This window comes from Cyrtonyx montezumae, unplaced genomic scaffold, assembly GCF_038088225.1.
Source record: "Cyrtonyx montezumae isolate F1298 unplaced genomic scaffold, pur_monq_1.0 scaffold_25, whole genome shotgun sequence".
Classification (NCBI taxonomy): Eukaryota; Metazoa; Chordata; class Aves; order Galliformes; family Odontophoridae; genus Cyrtonyx; species Cyrtonyx montezumae.
Window position 1 is genome coordinate 12737217 of NW_027071992.1, and position 27895 is coordinate 12765111.

General features: G+C 35.7%; 1 protein-coding gene across 1 annotated transcript in view; it reads right to left on the reverse strand.

The window, feature by feature from the left end:
* The window catches only part of SLC1A3 (solute carrier family 1 member 3), a 59530-nt gene extending 37942 nt beyond the window's left edge, over window positions 1-21588 (reverse strand). The window contains exons 1-3 of the mRNA XM_065739985.1: window positions 21483-21588; window positions 19176-19450; window positions 1198-1335 (exon numbers count right to left, since the gene is read on the reverse strand). Of these exons, the coding sequence (XP_065596057.1) occupies window positions 1198-1335; window positions 19176-19356 (319 nt within the window). The 5' untranslated portion in view covers window positions 19357-19450; window positions 21483-21588. The remainder of the gene's footprint in view (window positions 1-1197; window positions 1336-19175; window positions 19451-21482) is intronic.
* Between the last annotated feature and the right edge of the window lie 6307 nt (window positions 21589-27895).

Sequence of the window (27895 nt, forward strand, 5' to 3'; positions counted from 1 at the left end):
ACAAGAAAAGCAGCAGAGTCTCAGCTGATACTGAGAAAGGGTATATATCTCTCTCTTTTCACTCTTAATGGTTCTTCTGTCAATGCTTGTACAACCCAAAGAGTTTTGCATGTGAAAAGAACAAGGACTTATTCTACAAGCAGTAGAATATACACTGTCTGGGAATAAAAACCATCATTGTTTCCAATACAAGATTCATAAACGTATGTGTAGTTTCAGCATACATTAAGCTTTCAGTATCCTTACAAAATGTGTGCGTAAATCAAGCATATGAAATATGTGAAGGCAAGTGATATTAGAACAGTAAATACCCTAGATAATTTTTTTTGCTGTTAAATTAACAGCTTCCATATATACAGTCTTTAATGTCCTTAAAGATGGTGTCTGTGCTCATTTGCATTTGTAAGAGGAGATTCTAATTTCAAAATGTTTGAGTGTCAATGAATCAGAGAACAACTGATGGCCTCAGGGTCCTCTGACAATGAAGGCAGAACACTGTTTGGACCCAAGGACTGAACAATATTGTCGTATTTTCTCCATACTGTATCACTGATTTTCTTAGTCTTTGTTTTCCTTTCTTTAGGTTATTGCCAGAGTAAACACATCACAGATGCATCCTGAACATTTGTAAAGAAATGTTAGAGCTTCCATGAAGCATAAGTGGAATGACAAAGTCTACTTGACATTGGAAAATAAATTATTGTATCTCTAGCTGAGGTAACAGATCAGTAATGAAGATCAACAGAGTTGCTAACCAGAAGAAAGAAAAACAGAACTGATAGAAAGTTTCTTCCAAATAATCTATCACCTATTTTTTTTTCTAATCTGTTACTGAACAGGAAATAAATTTTTTACAGGTCAATCTCACAGGTTAGTGACCTCAGTCAATATCTGAGGAACTTTCTTGGGTTTTGGAAGCATTTTTCTAAGATTTATTCTCTTTGATAACAGTAGGACATTGTGGAAGAAAACAGCTGTTCAGAAAGTAGGAGAAAAACTTGGCCTAGAGTCAACATCACAGCAGCTACATATAGTAACATAGAGTTTTATTGTCTTGGAATTTGGAAAAACATCTTTAATTTCTATGTATATTCATTCAAAACTTTTGCTACATGGTGCCTAAAATAGTTCCATGTTTTGTTATTTGGTGTGTGGTGCATCTTTATAGTGCTAATAGAAAAAAATATCCATTTTTACCTGTAACTAAACTGGATACAATTAGTGGCAGGACCAGCATTTGCAGCATTCTCATGAGCAGTTCTCCTGGAAATGAAAAGTACTTGACTTCCCGATAGCTCATTTTATATGATCGGAGAGAAAATCCAAGGATTACACCTATAGAAAGAGAAAAGATGTCGTGATTTAATCCTCTGAAGCAGCATTAACATCTGAACATGATAAACTGTACAGTAATTACTGGACGAAGCTGACTATAAAATATGCAGCTTTTGTTATGCTCTAGACTGCACTTCAATCTGCTCTCAGTTATCAACTACCTATATGAGTAGTTCTACTGAAGGCAGAGAATTACTTTTTACAGATTCAGAATAATATTTTCATTACTATTTTATATAAACTGGTTTTGTGTAAAAGGTAATCTTGATTGTTAATGAAAGGAAACTGTCCTTACTACTGTGGCTGAATTCTTTGACTTCTGGGATTCTGAATGTAATCATACATGCAAGGCATATCCATGCTAGCCACCAGCCTTCAGAAGTCTTGCCCATGCCTGTCTTCTCTGTAGGACCTATTCTTGCAGACATACTTCAGATGGAGTGAGATAACCAGGAGATGAGCTGAGAATCCCCTTGTGGTTAGGCCTTCACACAGCAAAGCAGCACCACAATGTGAGTAGCTTTATACATGCCCACCTTCAGACACATAGGCATTTGCAAAGCAGCAGATAATTGAGTGAGAGGGCCTTTCTGGATGACTAAGTTGTGGGTTTTAATATCTGAGACAATAGGTTGAGGGTGTGTCTCAAACCATTCATCTTACTGGGAGTAGATAAGTGATGCTTGAGAAATGTTTATGGAAGCTATGTGTAGTCCCATGTTCACAGCTGCAACTTCTAAGATTTCGTCCTCCACCTGGCACCAAGGGCCTTACTTGCTTATTTGGTAAATTATTTGGTTAACTGACATAACTTATTACAATTTACTGAGCATTAAATGGTTTGGCACCTATCTGATGTAGGTTTTATATATCCAGGCAGGCAGAACATTTCTGTATCTGGAACACTCCTTATTCATATGAATGATGAAACTCAGCTATCCTCCTCCACTCAACATCATATTTATAGGTTGAACTGAAAGGGACCATTGGAGGTCACTTAATCCAGATCCCCTGCAGTGAATAGGAACATCTACAACCAGATCAGATTGTTCAGAGCCAGATGCAGCGTGACCTTGGATGGCACAAAGACAAGGCATCAACCATATCTGTGAAACCTGTTCTCACCCACTGTCCATTATTAGGCTGGACCCCACTGCATCTGGGCTAATTGTGTCTGTATAGAAAGTTGAATCAGATAGTTAATTCTACTGTAGAAATGATTTATTTCACTGGCTTCCAGGTCAATTGACTGAGGTAATATTTTTACATGGCTGCACAAACATTGTTAGCTTCACAAGGAGACAGATAGAAATGTGCCTTGAAGAAGAGTGGGACTGTTTTGTTGTTGTTGTTGTTGTTTTTTCAACCAGGAATACTCCATTGTCCTGATATTTTTCATGGAACTGTATCCTTAGTTACAATAGGTAGCAGAGCATTCTAGTTCCCTTATAAAACTTAACTTGGGTAGGTCCTGAAGACACCACAACATAGTCTAGCATAGTCCAATCCCAGTTCTTGATTATTTTCTGGCAAGTTTTTTTTTTTTAATTATTATTATTTTTTTAATATTATTTTAGATTTGTAATCCATACAGAAGATATTTTCATGCCAAAATTTTATCAGCTAAAATATATTATTATAGTCCTACACTAGCTTATTGACATTTGTTGGCATGAAGAAACAACTGTCTCCCATGTTAGTAGCTTATATCTGTCTGACCATCCTGCTGGGAAGCTCAGAAGGCTGGATAAGTTACACGTCTCGAAATGCAGATGTTAAGGGTTGAGAAAAAAGTGTTACGAATATACCTGGAACAAAGCATGGTGATCACACTGTGGAACTGAGCAGAAGGCTTGGAGGACATTTATTTTAGCCTAATTAATATTTTGTGTACTCAGGAAGTGCATTTTGCACAAATGATTCTGTAAGTGAAAGTAAACCACAAAGTGCAGAAAGGCCCCAGAAGACCTGTATTAAGACTTCCTTCTTTTAAGATTTTGAATTCCAGTGCAGTGTTACTAATTATTTTTTTTTATGGGAAACATTTCTCAGACATAAAGAATCCATCTAGACCCTTTGTTTCTTCACTTAATGAGCACTACATTTTGACAACTGGATAACAAGCAAATAAAGCTAGACCAGTCTACTACTTAGGCTCCAGTCCTGCAATTAGTTCTACATGGATAAATCTCTGCACTAATACAAAGCCTCACTGAAGTTAGTGAGGGTTTCTGAGGCTGCTATAAGAACTAGTCCTTATGCTATACTATAAGGGCTTGATTATCTCATCCATTACTCTCCAAGCAGTACAATGTTGGCTAAGAGAGAAGCAGGACCCAAGTGGATAGTTGCTTCAACAAATATTATTGGTGGTATTCCTTTTTTTTTGTTGTTGTCCTAACGTGCATTGTGCATAATTACAGCATTGCCCAACACTGTAATTTACAAGAAAATAATTCTGCAACATGGAAAATATGTGCCCTGGTGACCCAGGCTGACATCTGATATTTACTAATTCTTCAGCCTTAATCTTAGCACTACTGTTGATTTATGTGAAGTCATGCCTAGGCTATAAAACCTTTCTCTAACTCAGTTTCCCTACTGATAAAATAGAGTAGTAATTGCTTTACAGATCTCCCTGAATATTGTGTTAACATAGTGATCTTAGCAGCAGAAGGAATTTAACCAAATGATTTTCTCATTGTAGTCTGAAAATGAAAGCAGAACAATATGATTTTATTAGCCTCTCTTGACTTTAGAATAAATGAAGATGAAATTTCATTTTATATTCTGAGTTTAATACTTAGATACTGGATATTTCTTCCTGTCTGGTAAAATTTTATTAACAAAAAATTATGCTCTTGAAGACAAAAAATGAATGTAGTTAAGATAGCTTTGACTTTTAATTCATTTTTGAGAGCCAACACTTATAGGATTTAAATAATCAGACAACCATAAAATCACAATTTAAAGTCAGGTGCTACAACAAGGTATCCAAATGAATTCAGTATAAGGCATTAAAACTTTTGAAAATGTGCAGCATTTCAACAGCTATCCATATCAGTGTCTGGTAAGAGCTGTATTGACTAGCATCCTTTACAATCAAGACTGAGAAGGGTAAATAATGGAGCAGACTTTTCTCAGCAAAAGTTTCAAGTTTCTGACTAATTCTGAAAATTGTAGCAAAACAAAGCCTTGTGTGAGACGTGCTGCCGCAACCTGTAGGGCAGGTTTCTGTCTACCCTTTGTAACAGAAAAGAACAACTAATCTACAATATCAAAGCCTAACCTCTCAAATAGTGAATGGTGCACCATTTCTATGCTGCTAGAAAGAGCAGATTTCTCAACAGAATCCTCCCCACCCCCCTCCCTTTTTTTTTTCTGTTTAAAAATCAGTAGTACTTGTTTAAATTGAGGAGCTGTATTCTGTACATCTGTAAAGTAGTGCAGAAGGACAGTTTATCCATAACAAAGCAAATGAGGTTGCAGATATAAAAATATGGTTTTTAAATGTATTTGTCAGGGATACTCAAATTTGTGGAAAATCTTGCTGGTAAACCTGATGACAATCAGAATAAAATTTTAACTGAACTATTTTATAGTATTTTTATTCTTGGTTGGTTGTTCAAATTAAAATTCAGCTTACATTAATCCAGTCATGAGAGCATTTAAAACTTGAAAGAAGCAGAGGGGAAAAAGCTGCTACTGGTCATGAGAATGAAACTGAAATGGCAGAAATGGCAAGTATGATTTGGGACTGCTTGTTCCTAAAGCAGGAGAATACTGATGAATTGGTTTAGGCTTTTCACTTCCAAATGGCTGCAGCAACAGTAGGGAAACAGTAGTTTTCACAACTAATGACAAATAGAATTTTATATGAAGTTTCTTAAATAGATTAACATCAAAGTGTGATGAACTGATTATTAAAATCTGGGCCCAAAGCAGCAATTAAAAAATAATATTTTTATACACAGTTTTCTTGAACAGTTGGTTAGGGAGTTGGTTTGTTTTTTTTCAGTATGTGGTCATTACAAAAATAACGTGATGATCTACCAGAATGCTGTCAGCTTATATATAGTTTTCTGAAATTAAATTTGAAAACAAATTTTAAATTATCCCATGCAGAAAATGAAGATGTTATTAACTGTGTTACATAATACTTTGTTCTCTCATTGGTAGAAAACTGTTTCACACGATACTTCATATTGCATTGAAAAAGGAAGGATTGCACATCCACACACGTATGTAAAACACCACATCAGTGAAAACAAACCAAAACAATAAAAAAACACCATGACACGTAGAAGATAGATAGGTCTTCATGCAGATCTAAGTGCTTACTCAAGAACTTCAGGGAAGTTTATCCTCCTCCTTGCTCTACCTTAGTGAATTGAATATAAAAATTTAACAATGACAGTTTTTTCTCTGCTTCAAGTAACTGATAACTTCAAGAAAACAAACAAGGAAGCTTCAAAGAAATGGCAAAATATTTTGAAGTGAACAATAGCATCAGTTCCGCTGAAGAAGTAGTCTCAATTTTAAAATAAGTTTTAAAAGCTTGCCTTCTCTCTCTTACATCTGGAACAAACAGGAAATAAAGATATAACATTTCTTGGAGTTTATAATCTTTAAATGTCTATGTTATCAATATTTCTGTACAAAATCTATCACTTCACCTTTATATTGATCATAAATCACTCAGACTTATGACAAGAGGAAATTATTACATGGTATACAAATTGAAAATGCTGCACTTCAAATGAGATTGAAGAATCACAGAGACATAAGGGCCGGATGGGACCACTGGACATCATCTAGTCCAACCTCCAGCAGGTTACTCTAGATCTTCTGCTTTTTACCAGTAGATTCCAAGTCACTCTTCATGAAGATTAAGTAGAGACTTACTTTATCTTTTCCAGCAGGAAATAGGAAATATCAATGTAACTAGAAAAAAGTACCTTAGACTAAGTAGAATGGTCACTAAAATAGTCCCTGTTAAGTGTGATCTTTCTGAAAACCTTGTAACCAGCAAGCAAATAACATTTTGTTTCATGACAGAAATCATACTAGGGCCAGTGGGAGGATCAGTCTCCTACCTGTCTAATTGGCCATTATATATTTCTGTTAGCTGCACAACTATTTCACTCTTATGTTCCTGGAATGAACGTTTCTGTTCATTGGGTCATTTGTTTTTGCTTAGTTTATCATTCTGTTCTTACACCTTTTCATCTAACGACCATTTTCAGGTAGGACATCAACTGTTTTTACTTAAGACAAAGAGGTAAATAATCCCCCTAGAGATAAGGAATACATTAAGGTACCGACAAAATCACAATCATTCTTAACATCTTGATCTTTTTTGTTTCATAATTTTGAATTAAACCTTCCACCTGCACTGTGTATATAATAACCTGCTCCTTCCTTGCTTTCTGATTTTCCCTATGTCGGTAGTAAAGTATGTTCAATTTGTCACCATTGTGATAAACCTAAATGCTAAGTATCTAATCTAAGCATTACATATTTGTATTCTGTAGCAATATTCTTGTTAGTGACTTCTTTATTTTTATTAATTATATCTTAAATATTAACTCTTATTATGCTAACTGTTCTTTAGTAGCTAGATAGTTACTTTCAATTGTTCATTTAATTTGGGTCTACAGATGGGATACTGATATTAAAGTATTTGAAAACTATTTCTTGCACTGTATAGTCAATAGTGCTGTCTTGCTTCATCTCCTCAACTCTTTTTTCTCCTGGAGTTTATGACTCTCCTTAAGCTCCTTCACACAAATTGTATTTGGTGGGATAACTCTGAGAGTTCTCCACACGTCTTCATTACCCAAATCTCCAAGGTTTGGAAGAGACAACTCCAGTTTGTTTACTCCAATTTTTGTAGCAGAGGAATACTGAAGGAAAGGATGGGCACATACTGCATCAGACTTGAAAGGATGGGTACATACTGAATCAAACTGAGGGGGACAATATTGTGGTGATCACAAAATTACTACACTCAGGGAAGAGCTACAATTTAAGCTGATCTAAATTTTAACCGCTTCTATGAACATGTATTTGTCAAATACTAAGGACTTAAATCAAGGTTAATTTTCTGTCATCTACATCCTTGACTTAACTTATCATAAAAACATGCCCTTGAGCAACCTCGTCAGCTACTTTTCCTCATCTATAACAATCCAGAATTGGAGCGACTAGGTAGCACAAAATTACTTTAAATGTGTTCTATTGAGGATGAATTGTTTTCAACATCCACTTCCTTTTCTATTTCATACTTAATAAAGCAGCTGATTTTTCTCTACAGCTGTCATCTGACAGAGACCTGACAGGATCTCCCATCTATAGCAGTATATATATGAACTGTCTTACATGTTCTTGCACTTTAAATTGCATGATACTGGTACAGCAGAGATCTGAAGGAGCGGTTCTCCAAGAAGCTCTCATACATGGATATAGAGAGGAAGAGATAATGTGAGTTAATTTGGACACAAATAACTATCTCATTTGCTTGACAGATGAGGAAGTGAGCCAGGGAGGAACTTATTTAAAAGAGTTGAATATCCTAGACATGACTGGGGCAGAGGAGACTCTAATTTGTACTACAGGGCAGATCTAGCAACAAAACATTGTTTTGTTAAGACAGGACTACCTGGTTTATCCATACATAAAATTATTTCAGAGAGGATATACTGTGCTTTTTGTGCACACATGGATACCTATGGTACACAGTGATTGTGACAGACTTGGCTTTTCAAGGGTATGTTGAAGTTTTTTGCATATGTGGTTCTGGGCCCACTGTTCATGAACACACAAACCTGGGGCACTCTGAGGCTGTCAGATATCAAGCAATGCAGCTGAAACTCCTGCTACGGAATATGATAAAACAGAAGCAAAAAATCTACAAATTTCACCTGAACAGAATTCTAAAACTGTAAAGAGTTTTTTCAGCTCATTTTTTATTTTCTCTGGATATCAGAGCTGCACTGATGTCAGAGTTGCTCCTGTATCATGGGAAAAGTCACTGTGTTACTGCTGCTCAGACTCTGCAGGAGTGCTATGGTGCTTCCTGCTACACTGAACACAGAGGCTGTGCTGCAGTCACTGTGTCTGATCCTGATCCTGAAGATTTACTTCATCCAGTGAGTGCTGTTACTTTTCGAATACCAGTCTGGATTATTTGCATCAATCTTCAGTTACAATCTGCAAATATCCAGAGGCATTTTGTAATTTGTGATTTATTTTATAGGCATTTATAACCTGATTAAAACATGAGAGAAATCAACTTTTTGCATGGGTAGATAGTGATAGGGCAAGGGGGAATGTGTTTAAACTGAAGGAAAGGAGATTTAGATTAGATGTCAGGGGGGTGTTTTTTACAGAGAGAGTGATGAAGTGCTGGAGCTTGTTGCCAGAGGAGCTTGGGAAGCCCCATCCCTGGAGACGTTTAAGGCCAGATTGGATGGGACCCCAGCAGCCTGAGCTAGTACTTGATCTAGCTTTTGGCTATCCTACCTGTGACAGGGAACTGGAACCTGATGATCCTTGAGATCTCTTCCAATGCAAGCCATTCTATGATTCCTCGATTTGGATGTCAGGTGGAAGTTCTTTACAATGAGAATGGTGAGGTGCTGGAACAGGCTGCCCAGAGATGTTGTGGATGCCCTGTCCATGGAGGTGCTCAAGGTCAGATTGGATGGGGCCCTGGACAGCCTGATCTAATATTAAATGGGAGGTTGGTGGCCCTGCCTATGCCAGAGGGTTTGGAGATTCATTATCCTTGAGGTCCATTCCAACCCAGGCCATTTTGTGATTCTGTGACTTTAATTAAGCAATGAGTAAAATCACTGCATTATGAAACACTGCACATATCAGAACATCTTGTGTACAGAAAAAAAATATAACATCATTTGAGTGCTGTTTAAAATATTTCAATTCATTTTTAATGAAGTTTGTTTTCTGCCTGGTGTTACTCAGGTAGTCACTTCATTTATCATTCTTCTTCAGCCAGGGGATGATTTTTTCCTTTGATAACACATTCAAAAGTGTTTTTGTTCAACTTAGGCTTCTCAGTCTTTAAATTTTTTTCCTTAATATTTGCCTTGTATTTCTTGATCTGTTTCTATATCTACTTCTTATCTTTGATTACTCTTTTGCTGTTAAAAATGAGACAAGTAATTGCAAAGCTTTTCTAGAGGATTTGAAATGAAGTAGCATTTTCACTGCTATACAAAAGACAAGGCATACTCAACACAGGTCAGATCAATTATATTTTGTGAAGTATTATTTAGAATAATTAATAATTAAGATATTATTCAGTGCTCTAAAATGTTACTGTAGTAACTGTGTTTTCATGCCTGATTTTACTTTACTGCTCCACCTTCTTGACTAATGTTCATTTTTTCACTCCCATAAAGAGTAATTCCCAATAGATAAGACGACTGGTCTCTTGTAAAGTTTACATAGTTCCTTTCTTGCTTTTACATATTTTTCCTGCCTGTTTTTCGTCAACTGAAATCTGACATAGCTGTAAACATCACCAAATTCTGTTCTTCTCTTCAACAGTTTCATCTGCCCATCAGTAATCTTCTGTCTTTTTTACAGTAAGGTAACACTCAGTAACTGCAGTCAATGAGAATGAAATCCCTTCATGCCAAGAACTTTATGCAAACAAAATAAAAACCAGGGCTCTACTCTGAAGAATGTCTGGTGTAGTTTAATGGAGAGCCTGAGGTTAGACCTTGATAACTGCCTTTGTGTTTTTTAATTCCACCTTAGACATACATTACAAAACATTCCTTAGCAGGCTTGACTTCCTTGATGTGCAGTTTTATACTATCATTTGTGGGACGCTCAAATTATGCATTTGTATCTCTGTAGAACTAGCCCAACTTCTCATTCCTACAAAACCACCTGTTAATTTAACTTAGCACTGATAGTCTAAACATGTAATTGGGGTATTTGCCACTGAGAATTAAGTTTTTGTTGAATCAAGATATGCCTGTGCCAGAACTGTTTGTGTCATGGAACATAACTCACATGGCAGACTTTGTCAGAAGATTTTACAGATTTCTTATCCAGTACTTTGCTGACACATGAACATAACATGGACAGAACTGAGAGGTAGGTTTTCCAGATGTGGAATAGAAGACTGCTGTCATATCAGGTTTAAGGATCACTGTAATTCTTCGTTATTAAAAGAGTACATTCTTTCAATAAGAAATTCAGGTTAATGAATGAAATTAATGGGGTCATGTTATCATCTTCACAAAAAAGGCAGGATGCATTTATTCAGCTGAGACTCCTAAAAATCTCATTATGACTTTCATGAAACTACCTGTATCTAGAATCTTCCATCCACTCTATTCACCAGTCAGCAGTTCTTTCAGTGTATGAATTCCAGAAAGTTCTTTATTTAATTTGACTGTGAAGAGAACTCTCGTAAGTCTTTCAATTGACTGACTTCTTATGAGTTGTAATCTGAAGGGAACAGTGGGTAGTCTGAGATACTGAAAATGTTGTACCAAAGAGGATTGATCTGGATGTAACTTCCATGCAAATAATGATACTTCTCCTCTCACTGCTGAGCATTCAGAATGGAAGGTCACAAAAACAGAAATGGGAAACTGGCACCTGTAACAGTACTTAATCACAAAGCACCTCAGTCCACTTTTTGACCTTCAAAGTTCCTCTAGATAAAAAAGCTTAGTTGTGGGAGTCTATAAAGTTAGTGGGCACAACTCCTTCTTTTTTCTTTTTCTTTTTTAAGTTTCCCAGTTTTTCACAGTTCTGCCTGCGTTTTTCTCAGAATTGCCATGATCTAAGCATCAATTTCCTTGTATCAATTCTGAGTAATGGAGAACGAGAAGCTGAGTACAACCAACACCTATATGCAGAGGATCAGCTGGATTTAGAATGCCCTATGTTTCTATTCTTTCTCGAGTGATCTTTTCACTACCTGGGGCTCCTTGCTGTAGATTAGCATTTTAGCCATTAGGATAAAACATTATGCCTATTGTTCTCCTGGCATGTAACTTTCAATCTTGCACTTTCTTCTGCCCAATGACACAACTTTGAAAGGAATGGTGGAATCCATCCCAAATCTCAGCTTTTGAAAGGAGAAGTGCAAGATAGTTTATCTACAGCAATTGACAGCATGCCCAAGGTGATGATTCATATGTGGATCTTGGCTGCGTTGAAATATCTGCCATGATCATGATCAACAAAAATGAGTGGGAGTAGGAACACAATCCTGTTACATATTTGCTTTGCAGATTTGTAGGGTCACCTTTTCAATCTCCTAGCTCTTAACCATGTTCTAAAAAGATACTCAGCTCTGACATTTGAATTCTATGTACAGCTACATCTCATTATTTAAATCTTAGGCTTTGGAGGACTAGGTTGTAAGTATTTGTTGACACATGTACTCCCAAGTGAAACAGATTTCAAAAAGCATAAAAAATTATGCAGGAATTTAATTCATCAGTAGCCTTTGATTAGCACTCCTAGGAATTCCTTCTTTAGTAGCTTCACTGTGATAGTGGTCATCTCTTTTTTAATTTTTATTTTTTTTAATTTGGTCCTTGTGTATGGTAAAAACTGAGTATTTACTAGAGGCAATTTGAAAGAGAAGTTTAATTCAAGTGTAAATACTGTTTATCACATAAGTCACATCTTTTATAGAGTTTTGTGAGAGAAATGAATTTTCTGTTGTGCCAAATTACTGAAATGGTAAAAACCAAGAACACAGAGTGCAACTGCTAAGCCGATTTTCATTTATGATCTTCCAGCAGTATTAATAGGAAGCAGATACCCCTGTAAAATTTAAAGGAAAAAAATGTGTTTCTTCAATTTATGGAACTGAACAACATTCAAAACAACTGCTAGGAGAAAAAAAATAAACATGGAAATACCTCTACAGAGTATAAGAATAACACTTTTTTACCCTTCTGATTCTCCTATCATCATTCTGATTTTGCTTCCCTTCCTGCTTTTAACTGCTTTCCTTTTCAATAATGTATAGTTCAATTATCTATTATAAAATTTTTGCATGGTTTTTAAAAGTTAAATACACCAGGATTTCATTATGTTAATTAAACATGTTGTCAGTACACTTCCAACTCTGCAGCATTGATGTAATAAAAAAAGTAATCAAGCACCTTCAAATATATATCTGGAATAATTCTCATCTGTTCCTGCCCTGTTTTACACTGTGTCTTCCGTATTCCATATTTACTTTTTTTTTTTTTTCTGTCTATGACCTAATTTAAAACTCCATAATCAGTAGCTTAGTTGCTTTCTAATACATACTATTGACATCAATGTACTCTGCAAGAAGCTCATTCAGAGAAATTAACATACAAAGCGTAATTCTCTAAGCTCCTTTTCTGTTTTTTATCACTTACTTCGTCTTATTGCTCCAAAGGTCAGCGTCAAACTGGCTGGGCACAAAATATGTGAGAAAATATGGCAAATGACAAGGATAATGTGTGAGATCTAATCTGAAGTTGAATAAAATATGAAATGTCAATATAATGAACAAGAAAAGAAAGAATTGGGAGAACGGACAAGATATTCATACAACTAAGCTATCTGTATGGACTGTTAAATCACATAACATTTTAAAGAAGGCATCAAGAAATATATATGTTAATATCACCCAGCTGCTGCTTATCTTGATTTAAAAGACAGTGCTATGGTACAAATTATTAGAATATTTGCATTTGTATCTTACATTCTTAGGAGCCTTATTGCAATTTAGAAAATTGAATGTCCTTATTTATCTCTTTCATATTGGATTGTTTTGTGTACTTTCCCAAATACAATTTGTCTTGATTCCCTTAAAATGAAAACTCTTTTGTATCGTTTCTTTTGTACCATAAATCTTGCAAACTTTTAGATATCTGGTTATTTCAATAATATTCAAGCAAAAAATAAAACAAACCAAAACAACAAAATCCTTCAGGATTTAATAAACGTCTGAACACGACATCTTGGACTACAGTTTCATTTTAGTCAACTGAAAGACATTCCAGTGCATAAGGCTACTCATTCAAGTGTTTCAGTAGCTAGGGTGCTACTAAGAATCTAACATTGTTAAACATTCACTTAGCATACAAGTCACTGGCACTTTGCTTATGATTCTGTACTGCTCTGTAGTCACCACAGTAACTACAGCACACATACAGAAAAGTGGGAAGAACTGGTTCATTTTCCACTGAAATATCTCTTTGGTTCTCTCTGATGCTCAAAAAAATAAAAACCGTTTCTTGATGGCCCTTCATATAGCCATTGTTTCTATCATACCTTAGTCTTAGATGGCATGACTACCATGTTCTACAAGTACTGCAGTCAATTTTCTCAATAAATCTCTTACAAATTACATAAACACACTAAATGTCTCTGTTAATGGCCTGCATTCCACCCAAGAAAGCCTTGAAATCCATTTTGTACAGAGTAGTATTAAATAAATCAATTCAAACTGAATTTCTAGAGAGGTTTGAAGAAGCCACCCATGCCTGTATTTTCACAAGCTGTATGAAGAAAACTGAACAGATGTTTCTCTGGATTAATTTATGATCACCGAGAAATGTTACATTTCAGCATCATTTTGCAAGTCCACTGATTGGTCAAATACGATCAAATAAGGTATTAAGGTAATATGAGCACATTTTGCACCTTCGCTAGTATGTGCACTGTTACTGAATGCACAGCTGTGATTTCAGCAGCCATGTGTATTGTCATTACTACAAAGCATATGGCAGTCTGACAGCTAGTGCTGGGTTGCTTCATTAACATGAGAGTGTATGATAAGAAATTAAGATTCTGATAATAAATGCACATAATTTTATTTTACAAGTAACAACTTAATCAGTGCACTGTACGCATTTCTCTGCCTACAGTTTGTTACTGGCTAGTAAATAGCAAAATGGCAGGTCCTTGTATTTCCACGCTTCTTTCTAAAAGGAATCATCTTTGAGTATTTAAGCATTACTCTGTTTTAAGAATGGCATGGTGTCTGGTTCTTTCTTTTTTTTCATTTTTTCTTTTTTGTTTTGTTTTGTTTTGTTTTTCCACAAGTTCATAAATACTTCTAAGCCTCAAACAGAACTATGTCTTTGCTTAGAAGTATATTGCTACATATATGCTTTCATTTCGTTTCTAGAAAGGTTCACGTGATAAGGAGCCAATGTGTAGTGCAGGTTCTTTAGGAAAATGTTGGGATAAAGACAGCCTCTGACTTCACGAAAGATAGAAATAATTTCTCCCTAGCTGTCCTTAAACTATCTTGATTCACTTGTATATATTTTATCCTTTTTCTAGTACCACATTTTTCTCTTTATGTTCACTATATTTTCTCAGCCAGCACTCACCTTCCTCAACACACCTACAATGATGGACCTCTGCTTTGTTCTCATGCAAATTTTACCAAGGTTGCCATCAGCACTGTTACCGCACATATTCTAAGTATGCAGTAGTGTCAAATACCCTTCTCTCCAATGGATATAGGGGATTTACCTGTAGCAGAAAGTATATTGTTTCAAAGCACAAGATTCTGTCTTCCTTTTTTTTTTATCCAGGGTTTCTGTCTACCCAGGTATCACTTGCAACTTTCAGGACTCACTTTAAACCACTGTCTGGACATGTAGTGTGTTGAGATAGGAGAATGTGCAACTCTGCATGGCTTCTCACTGTCTAGATCTTTTAGGATTTTTTCTTCGTTTTTGCATTCTGTATTATGAAGGATCTCCTGCGGGATTTACTTAAATCTGGTTTCTATCTTCATCTTATAATTTTAAATGTTATTTTTTGTTTTATTTAAAAGGACATCAGAAATTTTGGGATCCTATGCTTGGTACACACTTTTTGTAGAATAGATCTTGTATACACCTATCAGCATTTCACATTTTTTTCTGAGATTCCCTGCAATTACAGAGGACAGCATGCCATGGTGCAGCCAGCCTTGTTCTTCCTTGGTGGATGGGCAGCCAGAAACTGAAATTAGCTCCCAGAATGAATTTAATCTCCATCCCCCTTGTTTGATGCTATGGTGGTTTCATCTCTGTGCAGAAAGTGCTTTTTATTGTACTTGCTCCACAACCTCCTTCTTCACTGAGTCCATTGGTTATAATAGTATTTTTCTGTGAATAGCTTCCCAGGAGTTCTGTGAGCTTGAATCTTTCTTTCAGTACAAGTTCAAAATCTACAAAATATTTTTGGGCACTCAGAAGTCCTGCCAGATCAAAATCTGGACTTCTGTGCATTTCTGGAAAATGGGAGGTTGGTAGCAGAGAATCAAGTGTCCGCTGGAGGAAGAACATCTGAAAGGAAGGCATTTTGGGGACAGGATGATGAAGTGAAGTAGCGTGGGAGAGGGGGCAGCCCCTGAGATTCTGCCAGTAATTTGGCTAACACTTCAAAGCTGGTAAGACTTCCTGTGTATTTTCCATGCAGAGCCACCCTGACATCTACCCTACCTTAAAATGCTCCAGGTCATTACAACACTGAATTCACCAATGGTCAGCTTCCTAAATTCACCTCACAAATCTATTGGCTTTTGCCAAGATCCATGGCAAAAAACACCACCTGACTTAGTATTTCTAGCTGAGCCAGCAGAATCTGAAACACATAACTGTAACTCGCTTTGCTGACCAGGTTTTTCTCAGTCTCTCAAAGGTCTTGAAAATAGTTTAACTTTTTCTAAAAATGACAACAGTTATGATAATGATGATGATGTACTAGACAGAACTTACCAAGGCAAAATGAGAATTCAGGAAAAATTTTCTTGAGACTTTTAGAAAACAGAGAGTAGCATATGAGTAATCCTCAGTAAGTCTTATAACTTCTGGAACATTCATAATAAGATTCTTAAAGATTATTTGTTTCTGAATTGCAGCAGCTACTGAATTCACTTTAGAAATTACTTCAGAATTGGACTGATTGCAGAAGTTAAGGTAGCCGATTGTATTTCTTCTTCTCAAGTGAATGCCACTGCTCTGTCAGTAAAATATCAGCACTCTGAGAACTGTATGTTGCAGCCATCTGCTTCATAACAAAGTACTTGTTTCCACAGACACAAACTCACCCAACAAACTCAACTTATTGCTTCAAGCTATAGTCTTGGAGGTGGGCTAGGGAAGACTATCCTATCCACTGGACCTCTACTGGCACAGACCCTACTCATTGAAGAAGTCAGAAACATTCTACTAAGTGGGCTCTTTCATTTTAGACAAAAGTAACATAAAATAAATGCTTCTGAAGAAATGTTGCTCTCATTTAAGCTAATTTTGATTTTCTGGAGTTGAAAATTGCTAGAGTGACAGCTCTAGAAGCTGGTGTACTCTACTTGTACAGATTACAGGAAGTACTGAAGATCTTTTACCCGAGTATACTTTGGTCTCTACCTGCTTTCTCATTCAAGCATCTTTGATGAGACTTGTAGCAGTCCTAATGGGTGGTTTATTTTCACAGAGTTTATTGCTGACTGCTAGGAAAGGATTGAGCCCTCCATCTGACTTTGCACAGATCACTGAACAGCTAAGAGATAAGAAAGAATTTTGTCTGTTAGACAGATGCAGCACAACCACTGACTATTTTACAAACTCTTAAGCCAACTGTTCCCAATTTCTGTATATTTCCACAGCAGTGAAAATAATAATAATATATATATATATTAAAAAAACTTTTACCTTTTTATAGCTGCCAGGAGTGAATATGCAGTTATGCAGTTCAAATCATACATATAATATAAAATTACACCACACATGTGAGAAAATTTTGGAATATTCCTTCATAGTAATAATAAGATTTTTGTAAGATATTACAACAGATAGAGGTGCCTATAGGTTCTTGAGCATAATTTGGGTATTTGAGGCTGCACATTTTCATCAATTCTCCAACTTGAGTTCAAACCTTACTGTACTCTGCCCTGGCTATAGGTGGCAGTGGAGACGTGGGCAGATGTTTGTCACTAGTACTACTAGCTAGTTGGAATAAACAACAAATGTAAACACACTTGTGCAGTCTAAGTTTCTATTCCTACATTGCCAATTTTGAGGAATTCAGCCTGGAGCCAGATGGTAGTGAAAAAAACGTGGGGTTGCTTTTCCCTTGTCAGTTACTTGTCTCAAAAGTTTTGATTTGAGTTTGGTCAAGGTTTCAAAAGCTGGCTAGTTTGCATTGCCTTCCCTTACCATTGTAGATAGTATAGCTACAATTTGCAACCCCGGTATCAATGTTTTGGGACTTTTTTGCATTGAGCAAATCCTTATTTAGGAATGAAAAGTACTTTTGATCAAATATTATTGATAAACATGAGAGAATGATACTTACTATTGAATTATTCGTTGCAGTGAAGTGCCTAATATAATCCTTATGCAAACCACCATAAATTTCTCCAAGAAAAAGACCATCAAAACTGATTCATAGATTCATAGATACATTAGGTTGGAAAGGACCTACAAGATCATCTAGTCTAACCATCCTCCTATCACCATCCCTATCCACTAAGCTACTAAATCAAATCCCTTAGCACCTCATCTAAACGCTTCTTGAACAGCGCTAGGGATGGTGCCTCAACCACCTCCCTAGGCAGGCCATTCCAGTGCCTGACCACTCTTTCAGAGAAAAAATGTTCCCTCAAATCTAATCTAAATCTTCCACGGTGCAACTTGTGGCAATAAAAAATTAGTTTGAAATCAGTTTAAAATAACCCTACAGTCCTGATACCAAACAACAACAATGGTAAAGCAATAAAATTTCAATTCTAGGAAATTTGTAAAAATAGAGCAAACAGATTCATGTAGAACAGCATCATCATGGACATTGGGCCTTATGTAGGACTAAGACACATAACTTTTAAGTGAAACATTTGAGTTTTGATGAGCAGTTTCATAGTTTTATACTGTAGACTAGTAAAAAATGAAAACAGAAAGAAAGAATGGTAAAACCTTAATGTTCTTGCTTACAGTATGAGTTCTTAATAGAACATATGGTGTCATTTAGAAAATCAATCTGTATATAAAGAAAAATGATCAAAATTGATTATGGTTATATAAAGTAGTTATTTTTTTTTAATTGCATATTTTTTCAAATGATCCTATCACTAATGTAATTATAAAATGTGTAACTGTATTTTAAATTAACTTTTTGTTGCATTCCTAATCTAAGCACTGTTTGATGTTCTGGATTCCTCTCCATACTCTAAAAAGGCATTTAATCAGGTGTTATCTCGCAGTTCTTTGAATAGGCAGCATTTCTATTGTTGCCACATTTGCATTTGAAAGATGCATGTGTAAGATTGTGAGCAACAGGGAAAGAATAAGCTTGCACTCACTTTAGGTTTGTTTGCATTTGTCATGGGGAAACTAAAAGGACTGAGGCTCTGATATAGAAGTTTGCTCACAAGTAAGTTAACATTTCATTCTCATTTAATTCATTAAGAACTTCTGTTAGTCATTGTAAAACTTTAAATATGACAAATCTGGGTAAATAGAAGTTACATCCTGAGCATTTTGCTGAACCTGCTTTGGGTAATAGAGGATTTTGATTAGAACATTCTGTTATGGTTATTGAGCCTAATTCTTCAGGAGAAGAGCCCATGGAACAAATGATCTCTTTTCCCATTATTTTCCTTAGTAATACTAGAATAATTAAAACAGCTCTACCCACAGCTCCAACATGCAGCTGTCAGAGCCCAAACTCTCCAAGCAAGATCATCCTTATCAGTGCAGAAGAATTTGGCATCTTGTTTGTAATGCAAAACACCCAGGCAAATTGTCATTGTCAAATGTGGTGGAGAACAGAATATTCCTATTGAACAAATGACTCACCAAGAATCACAGCAACCACGGTGAAGAGCACAAAGGCATTCCTCAACAAGTAACTTTTAACATCATCCTTTGTTATGCTCTGCACCTTTTTTTTTGCCAAAAGTGTACGTTTCCGGACTCCTTGTTGAAAGCGTTCCATCCTACTTCCAGTTTTGGGATCTTCTCCGTTACCTTTAGTCATTTATCTTGCAGAAAGTATTCTCTTATAATAAACTTTTATCAAAATCCTTTCAGAAATATGAGAGACCCTTTTCCGTAAAAGGTGCTGGAGAAACCTGTAAGACAAGGAATACCAAATATTGCAATAAGATTTCAAAAGAATGAGTAACCACATATTTACATGGAAGCAGATGTTCTTCCCATTTCAATAAAACTTGATTAGTTGTAATATCCAACTTGTTGACTGTGAGAAGAACTCTTAGAAGAAAAGATTTTATGTTCTGTTCAGATAGGCATCCTGTGCCTTAAAAGGTTAAACTGAACATGCTGTCATCCTGTAAAAACCAAGGGTAATTTATTTTTTTATTTTTTTTATATTTTTTTGTGACTCTTAGAGATAGAGTGACATGAACTGGTTACTATTCCTGGAAAAACAAGGATCTATGAGGTCTAAAACTATGTCAATTTTACTTCCCATCTGATTAGGAAACCCTTGCCTTAAAAAAGAAAGAAAAGAAAGAATGAGAAAGAAAGAAAGAAAAGAAAAAGAAAGAAAGAAAGAAAAGAAATGGAAAGAAAGACAGAAAGAAAGACAGAAAGAAAGACAGAAAGAAAGACAGAAAGAAAGACAGAAAGAAAGAAAGACAGAAAGAAAGACAAGAAAGAAAGAAAGAAAGAAAGAAAGAAAGAAAGAAAGAAAGAAAGAAAGAAAGAAAGAAAGAAAGAAAGAAAGAAAGAAAGAAAGAAAGAAAGAAAGAAAGAAAGAAAGAAAGAAAGAAAGAAAGAAAGAAAGAAAGAAAGAAAGAAAGAAAGAAAGAAAGAAAGAAAGAAAGAAAGAAAGAAAGAAAGAAAGAAAGAAAGAAAGAAAGAAAGAAAGAAAGAAAGAAAGAAAGAAAGAAAGAAAGAAAGAAAGAAAGAAAGAAAGAAAGAAAGAAAGAAAGAAAGAAAGAAAGAAAGAAAGAAAGAAAGAAAGAAGAGAAAAAACAGCTCACCTTCATTATAAATATTGGAGAGAAATATTTTGCTTGAATTGGAACATCTAAAGCTTTCTACACTTCTGTTTTACTGGCTGCCTGCATTGTCTGAATTCCTCCTTTTCACGTGGCAAAACACAGCAGAAATCATCTATTCACCCTTCAGCTGCTATTTAGAAGGTATGCCCTTGACAGTTTCATGTTGCTAATATTCATCTTTAGAATGTATAAAGTATTTGGAGTACATCTGTAAGGCATCAGAAATTATATCCTGCTTAGCTTGTTGCTCTGACTGTAAGACAAGTTCTTCTTGCATGTAATGTTTGGAAACTGCAGGCATACAGTCTGATTTTACAAATTCATGCCACTGAATCAACCATAAAATGTTCTAATATTAAAATATTATTTTATGTTTAAGAACAAAATACTATCATCTGCTTGGTATTGACTTATTTCATAATGGAGTCTGCACAAAGGTGATTTTCAGACTGAGGATATGGTTTTCTGAACTCTTAATACACCAGAATATTTTTATGAGGAAATTAGAAATTTGTATCTACGCACAGTTAGTTCTTTCCAGTGAAATCTGTCTCCATTTATACACAGTTAAACTGTAACGTCTTAGTAAACTGAGTGCCTATTTTTTTCCCTCCATTAGGAAGCAGTTAGAATATAAATAAAAAAGGTTTTGAAACAATATGTCTTAGAGGAAATATCATCTTGTAGCAAATTGATTTTATTGAGATTTGATCACTGCTCTTTGAGTTAGCATATGTTTAGAGACTGGCATGTGAGCACAGCATTCTCTGAGAGTTTTAACAGAAGGATACGTGCTTCACTTGTTTAGAGAGTGAAAACGTTTGTAAATTGCTGCAGATATTTACATTAGTACTTATGCCAGCCTGATTATGAGTACTACGTAGAAGAAGGTTTTTTCAGAGCAATTAATTTTCACTACTTTGCAGAAAACAGATTGATTTCACATGCCTTTTCTTCCCTAGACGTTTCATGCAGCTAATCTATGGAGCCCTTTAGAGCTAATGTGCTCTATAATAATTCAGCACTAATGTCAAGAGAGAACAAGGGTATAGGCAGAAGGATCATTGTATTAAGGAACATAAAAAAGAGGAGAGTGAGAAATGAGGGCTCCCGCGCAGGTGAAGGGTCCTCTCACCTTTCCAGCCCTGTGGGTTTCCACACGCTGTTGGCGGACCAGGTTGGGATTTCCCAGCAAATACAGCAGAGCTGCACGGTTCAGCGAGAGGGAGGCAGAAAACTGACAATCCGCATGGGCTGGGGAACGCAGAGACTTACTATCACTGCAACTTAAGGAAAGGGGAGGAGACTGTCAGCCCAGCTCTGAAAAAAATTAAAGACATCAGGGAGAGGGGAAAGCCGAGCTGCTGGAATATTGATGAGCCTCAGCACAGTGAGAACAGGGTCACTTTCTTTGTTTTTCCTTTTAGACCACTTTCACGCTTTGTCAGTTCAGCTTCATTAGAAATGCAAAAGAAGAACCCAGGAAGGACCGGGGATCGCTCACGCACTGGAGCTGAGCGCCTCTCCACTCAGCGCTGCAGGCTGGGAGCTGCAAAGCCTCCATGTAATTATATAACACCATCCCCGTGCTCGTTAAAATATATGATATGATACATGAGCATGACAGCTTGTACCAGAAAGAAGCAAGGTGTGAAGCTATCAGGTATTTTCCAACTTTTAATGACACCTATTCTTGAACACCCTTCTCCCGGGGCTGGAACCAGATGTATCTTTCAGAACCAACTGGAGCACTGTCAAGAGCAGAGAAAAAGACAATCAGCTATGATTCTTTAAACGTTTCCTGTAGATAATCAAAGGACATGATGAGACTCGTCTCCCATTCAGCAGTTTAAATCCAATGGATGCTAAGCCCATTCAACCTGTTTCAATAGCATGGGATGAATAGTGAAGTGAAAAGCATAAAACATCCACTTTTGGGAAATAACTGGCCTTCATTTCTTTTTCAGGATTTAAAAGTTTGCTGAAAAGGCATTTGCAGAATTGAGTCAGGGGAATTCCCGCAGACTTTTCAATTCCTGAAGGAACATTCACATTATAAATGTTGGTCAAGTCATTTCAAATTCTTCAATAATCATAATTCAATACGTTTGTCATGAGACTTTGTGTTCTCCCATAAGATTAACAAAATCTATGTATTGACGTTTGTATAAATATATCATAATCTTTACATTTATGAGGTTCGTTTGCAGATTATGCAGCTTTTAATGGTTTCTTTACATATACAGAAGTACTCTGAAACACCAAATACACACAAATAGGTAAGAAATAAAATTCCAAATTCCAGTGTAACTTCCACACGACCTGAGTGATAGTTTTGCAAAGATTTTTTTCTGATTTAGAACACGCTTAACACAATGATGTATAACATAAAAAATATATATTCTTACAATACAATGCATCCACACTCATGCTTAGTGAAGGTTTGTGTTTGGATTGAGAACCATGGAATCTTGATCTTAGGTTTCACAAGAGAGAAAATAATTATCTGAATGACCTTATTTTGAATTCAATTATTTTAAAAGCAAGAAAAATTGTTAACAGCTTGTGTTGCAAGGATAGAAACCACATGCTGCGTTTTTTAATACCTGGCAGCTTGAATTGCCATCTCATCATTGTTTTTCTGGTGCAGTTTTTAAATATTTTCACTCTCTTACCCGGACATAGGAATTGACCTCTTACCTGACCCCTGGCCTCTATTGATCTGTTTGTTTGATGTTTTTTTGTGGAGTATGGTGAGATTTTTTGACACCTCCCAGATAAGGACTTCATTCTGCCCTGTGTTCATATGGGCAGTACTGTTCCAGTTGCCTTAGCTGGAGTGTGATCAGGAACAGGACCCAAGTGAAGTGATCCCTAAGTACACCATCATTTGGCACTTTCTGTAGTAACTGACTCTATATGAAAAGGATAATCTTGTGAGAATTAGATACTCAACATGACAAGATGTAAACAGGCAATAAACAGTCTTACAGCTTAGTTTAACTTCAACAGTGATATTTTCATTTGCTTTCATGAGGAATGGATACTGCTTGCACTGTTACTGTGCTTTTAAAAATAGAACACTAAGGGCTTTTTGGCGACGCATACAAAATTTTCTTTCTTTTTTCCTCTCTCTTTCCATTCCTGACATCCATTTCTTCTACAAATCTACTTATCTTTGATAGTAAAATAAGATAACTTGTAAGGAATATATAAATATTACTATTCAGTATATTACTATTATAGTACTATTATAATAAACACATATTTTAGGTATTCCTCAATGACCATAAATAAGTCACAGTTAGTCATGCAATGTCTCATGCAACACATAACTAGAATGCACCTATTGGAGTTACCTCTTAAATATACAACAGATTTAACAGATTTAGTGTTCAATCTTTAATACTAGAGCTAAGATGTGATTTAAAGTGTTGCTGGTTGAGGACTTCAATCTGTAATGTTAGTATTATAAGTTTCTAGGAACAGCGACTTAAAATATAGAACTTTCTAGGAATATTATAGATTTCAGATTGAGCAAGGCAGTACTCAGAATGAGGAAAAGCATCAGTACACTTTGTAGAGTAACAGAGCATTCAAGGTGTTACCTTCAATGTCACATTGTCAAAATCATTTTTATGCTCTTTAGGACAAGGAACAATGTAAGGCCTTGAAAAGCCTTTCTGTACAGTTATATCAGCTCAACACTCTTGTGTGCTTTGGGCTTTGGTTTCAACCCTTTCTTGTGGAAGCAAGAGATGCACAGATAGAGTGAGGACAAAATGAATTTGAACCTTTTCTTTATGAGCAGTATGGATCCACATGGTAAACTCAAGCACTGTTTTGTTGTGGTGAGCAAAATCTTACTGTAAATGTACTTTGCACATTGGTGAAACGTCTTTGTAAAGTAAGGAAAGGTATCAGAGTGGAAGCTGCAGTTCAAACAAAAGGTATTGTTATTTTAATCTGAACAGAGCTACTCAGAAAAACCTTACGGAAGTTAAAAGTAGCAAAAGGAGGATTTAGAAGTGAAGCACTGAATTGAATTTCATTCCACTCCATTTCTCAGTGGGGAATAAAACTAGCTTGAGTGTGCATGGATCCCAGTTGAAACATGCATCTTAACAACCCAAGTAATCCAGTCTTCACATTTACAAATCAGCACTGTCTACCAATGCTGGTAGTGTCTTTAAAGTTTCGTGGTTTTAGATAGAAGCTCTGTTAAATATTGTTGAAACTTTATGCAATCTCTGCCACAGTGGTAAAATTGGAATGAAATGCATGTGAAAGAGTATGTTTATTTATAGTAAATTATATGTTGGCATGTCTCCAGTCTTCAATTAAGTTGGACAAAATGAGAATATATGTGACTCTCTTGCAAGCTCCAACTCAGAGCCATTAGATCCTGTTGTGACAGTGGAGAGACAGAGGCTCTGAGAGGTTAAATTGAATCCATCCAATCTAGTGTATAGTTGGCAGAGCTAACACAAAGCCTTTGGGTCCTGAATACTTCAGTTGGACCATGGCATGGTTTTTTTCCTGAGATACTAGATTGGCTCTTGGGCTTTTAATTTTGACCATCGACTATAACAATGAGAAATTAAATTTTGGTTCTGATTGCTTTCAGATCTGTTTAGCACAGTGTAATTTCACAAACACCTCAGTTTTTGCTAGCCAAATATTTTTCGTACACATAATTTTTGTTTAAGATATGATGCAAACAATGTTAGTACTACCATTGAATAGAGATTGCATGCTGTAATGTGTATACTTGTGTTTGCCCTACATGCATCAAAGAAGACATAAGTTATGTTCTGTTGAAAACATGTTAGTGATATTTGCATTCCATGCACTGCAAAAACATTAACTTGAGTTATTGCTAACTCTTTTTTATATCCTAAACACCTGTTAGTGCTTGGATTGTATGATCAGGTTTTGTTTTAGCATAAAGTAACCCAGACCACATCTTAAAAGACCACTCAAGGATATGAATCACAGCTTGTTGTTGTTATTCACTTTTAGAAGATAATTCCGTGTACTGGTGACTCTGAACTTGAGTTTATCATCACAATTGTAGTGTCTGATTACTACACTACAAATATTTAGTCAAAACTAATTATCAAAAAATAAGATATTGTGAAATGTTTTGTTGATTGTGGAAATTAAATGATCATTGTACAATACCACTCTTCTGACAAAAGAAGAGTTTAAAAGCAAAGTCTCATTACAGTCCTAGCATTGCTAACTCAAGTTGGCCAAGAAGTCCTGTTGGCTATTTTAATTCCAATATTTTGAAGTCTTGTGCCATGAAAATAATGGCAAATTTATGTTTTAGAGCTCTGATGTTTTTCAGTTTTAAGTTGTGCAATAGAAACACAGCATTCCTTTCTGCACAGTGACAATTACCAGCAGAGAAACACAAACCTGCAGTATCTCCATTCAACATTGCTGGCTACCTGGGCCTCACTACACAATACATGTTGGAGCTGACAGCTCTGCCTCTATTCAGCATCAGGAGAAAGGTGAAGGGAATTCAAGTTTAGCTGGTGGAGAATATGGCTTGTGAAATTTTTCCCTGAATGTCTGCTCACAATTGTGAATATACAATGGAATAATTTTCACCAAAGTATAGGTAGGGCTTTAGGAAAGGATGAGAGACTGGATGGGACAGTGTCACTGGAAGAAATCTAATGGGATCACGTTAGCAGCTGATAGAGATTCAGATACAACGTTCTGTTTTTCCCATAACTTGCAAAAACCACACAGGCAAGTTTAACTGAAAAGTTCATATAGCATTGTGACTAGTTAGGAAGGAGCATAGCATTGGAGGAAGAGACTCACATCCAACTTTCTTTCTTTAATACCTCTCTCTGATTTATCTTTTATTAATCTTTTCTTTGAACTGCTGTAAACTTTCCTAACGTGAATTGTCTGAGCTACTGCATGTCCTGCAGGGCTTCTGGAAGCATGCATTGTCTACTGGTCATGGAAGCAACACATCAGTGATTTCACATTTGTACTATATTGAGAGCATACTGCTCTTGGTGGGTGTCTCACTGTCTGAACAGTTTTCTGTCTTAATTCTATCCTGTACTGCTTGTTAAAAAAGCACATTTCTTGTATTCTGTGTCACTCTTTATACAGGATACTCTTTACACAGGGTACATACAGGCTTATAAGTAGTGCATGTCCCAGCCTGTACAATAGATATGGTCTCAAATTCCTTTTCCTTTTACATTCCTTTATTTTCTTTGACAAGTTACTGTTATTAAACAAAATGAGGGCAGACAGTTGAGAAGCAAACCTGAAGAGCATTATTTATTTCTAAATAAAAATATGATATTATGTGCTTGAAACACATTTCGTATGAAACATTGCTTTTTATTTGACATCTTTGTTCATAGTTATTTCTATAATGAAACAATGGCATATCATCACTTTAATATATCCTACTGTGTTGTTAGAATACCAAATAAGATTAACACAAAGAAAACCATTCACTTGTATGAAGTTCAGTTAAGGGAACTTGTTTATTTGGAGCAATAAGCTAACATGACTGTTTAAATACACATTTATTACTATAGAGCCATAATTACTGCAATCAAGACACATAAAAATCTTTTGTAAAAATAATTATAATTTAAAAGCACATAGCTCAAAGTTGCTATTATAATAATGACTATAATAGCAACTGCTTAGCATTTGGACATTTTTTTGGCAGGAGGGCTTTGCATTGTTTATTGTGAGAAAGAAACAGGCTCTGAGAAAACATGCAAATTTTCACTGAGGGAAAAAGCAGCACCAGGTTTGAAAAAACAAATATCAGAAAGTCTTTTTCCTTCTATTTCACTATATGATCAGTCCACATCAGCTGAGACAATGTGAAGTCATTAATTTCATCTGGATGATCTGTGTTTCATATATCATGATAGATCTCAAAATATCTCTGCTTCACAGTAACCCTGGCATCTGGGCATTCAGACTGTCTGGTTGTCAGCATTTATTTTCTTGCTGTGTTTTATATTCTGAAATTCCATTCTCTATTGGGATCCCAGGCCCACAGTTCTCATTAGTTCACAGTGACTTATTTAAAATAAAATAGGAGCATTCCTTTAATATTTATTGCACATTGTTCTTTAAATGTGATCTAATACCTGACAGGAAGAAGGCAAAACAGGTAAGCATATGAAGGTGTTAGATATCAAGGTGAACAAGGATGTTTCAAAGGAGAGGGGACATCTCATTGGTGTGATATATTAGCTTATTCTATTTATTTTGTTCAGCTCCAGGTTCTTCACTTCACTTCTGAGAGGATATGAATATTGCCACTGCACAAAATAAGTTCAGAAAACAATCATCAAAAAATAACAAAAATCAAGAAAGGAAAATGTGTAGAATTCACATTTTAGAACTCCTTTCTCTATATTAACGCAATGTATCAGTACATTTACTTGGTGTCCAACTCTTCAGACATACATTATAAATGCATCTGTAGGAAAAATACAAACAACAATCCTTTTACTCAGATAAGAAATTACTAAAAGAAAT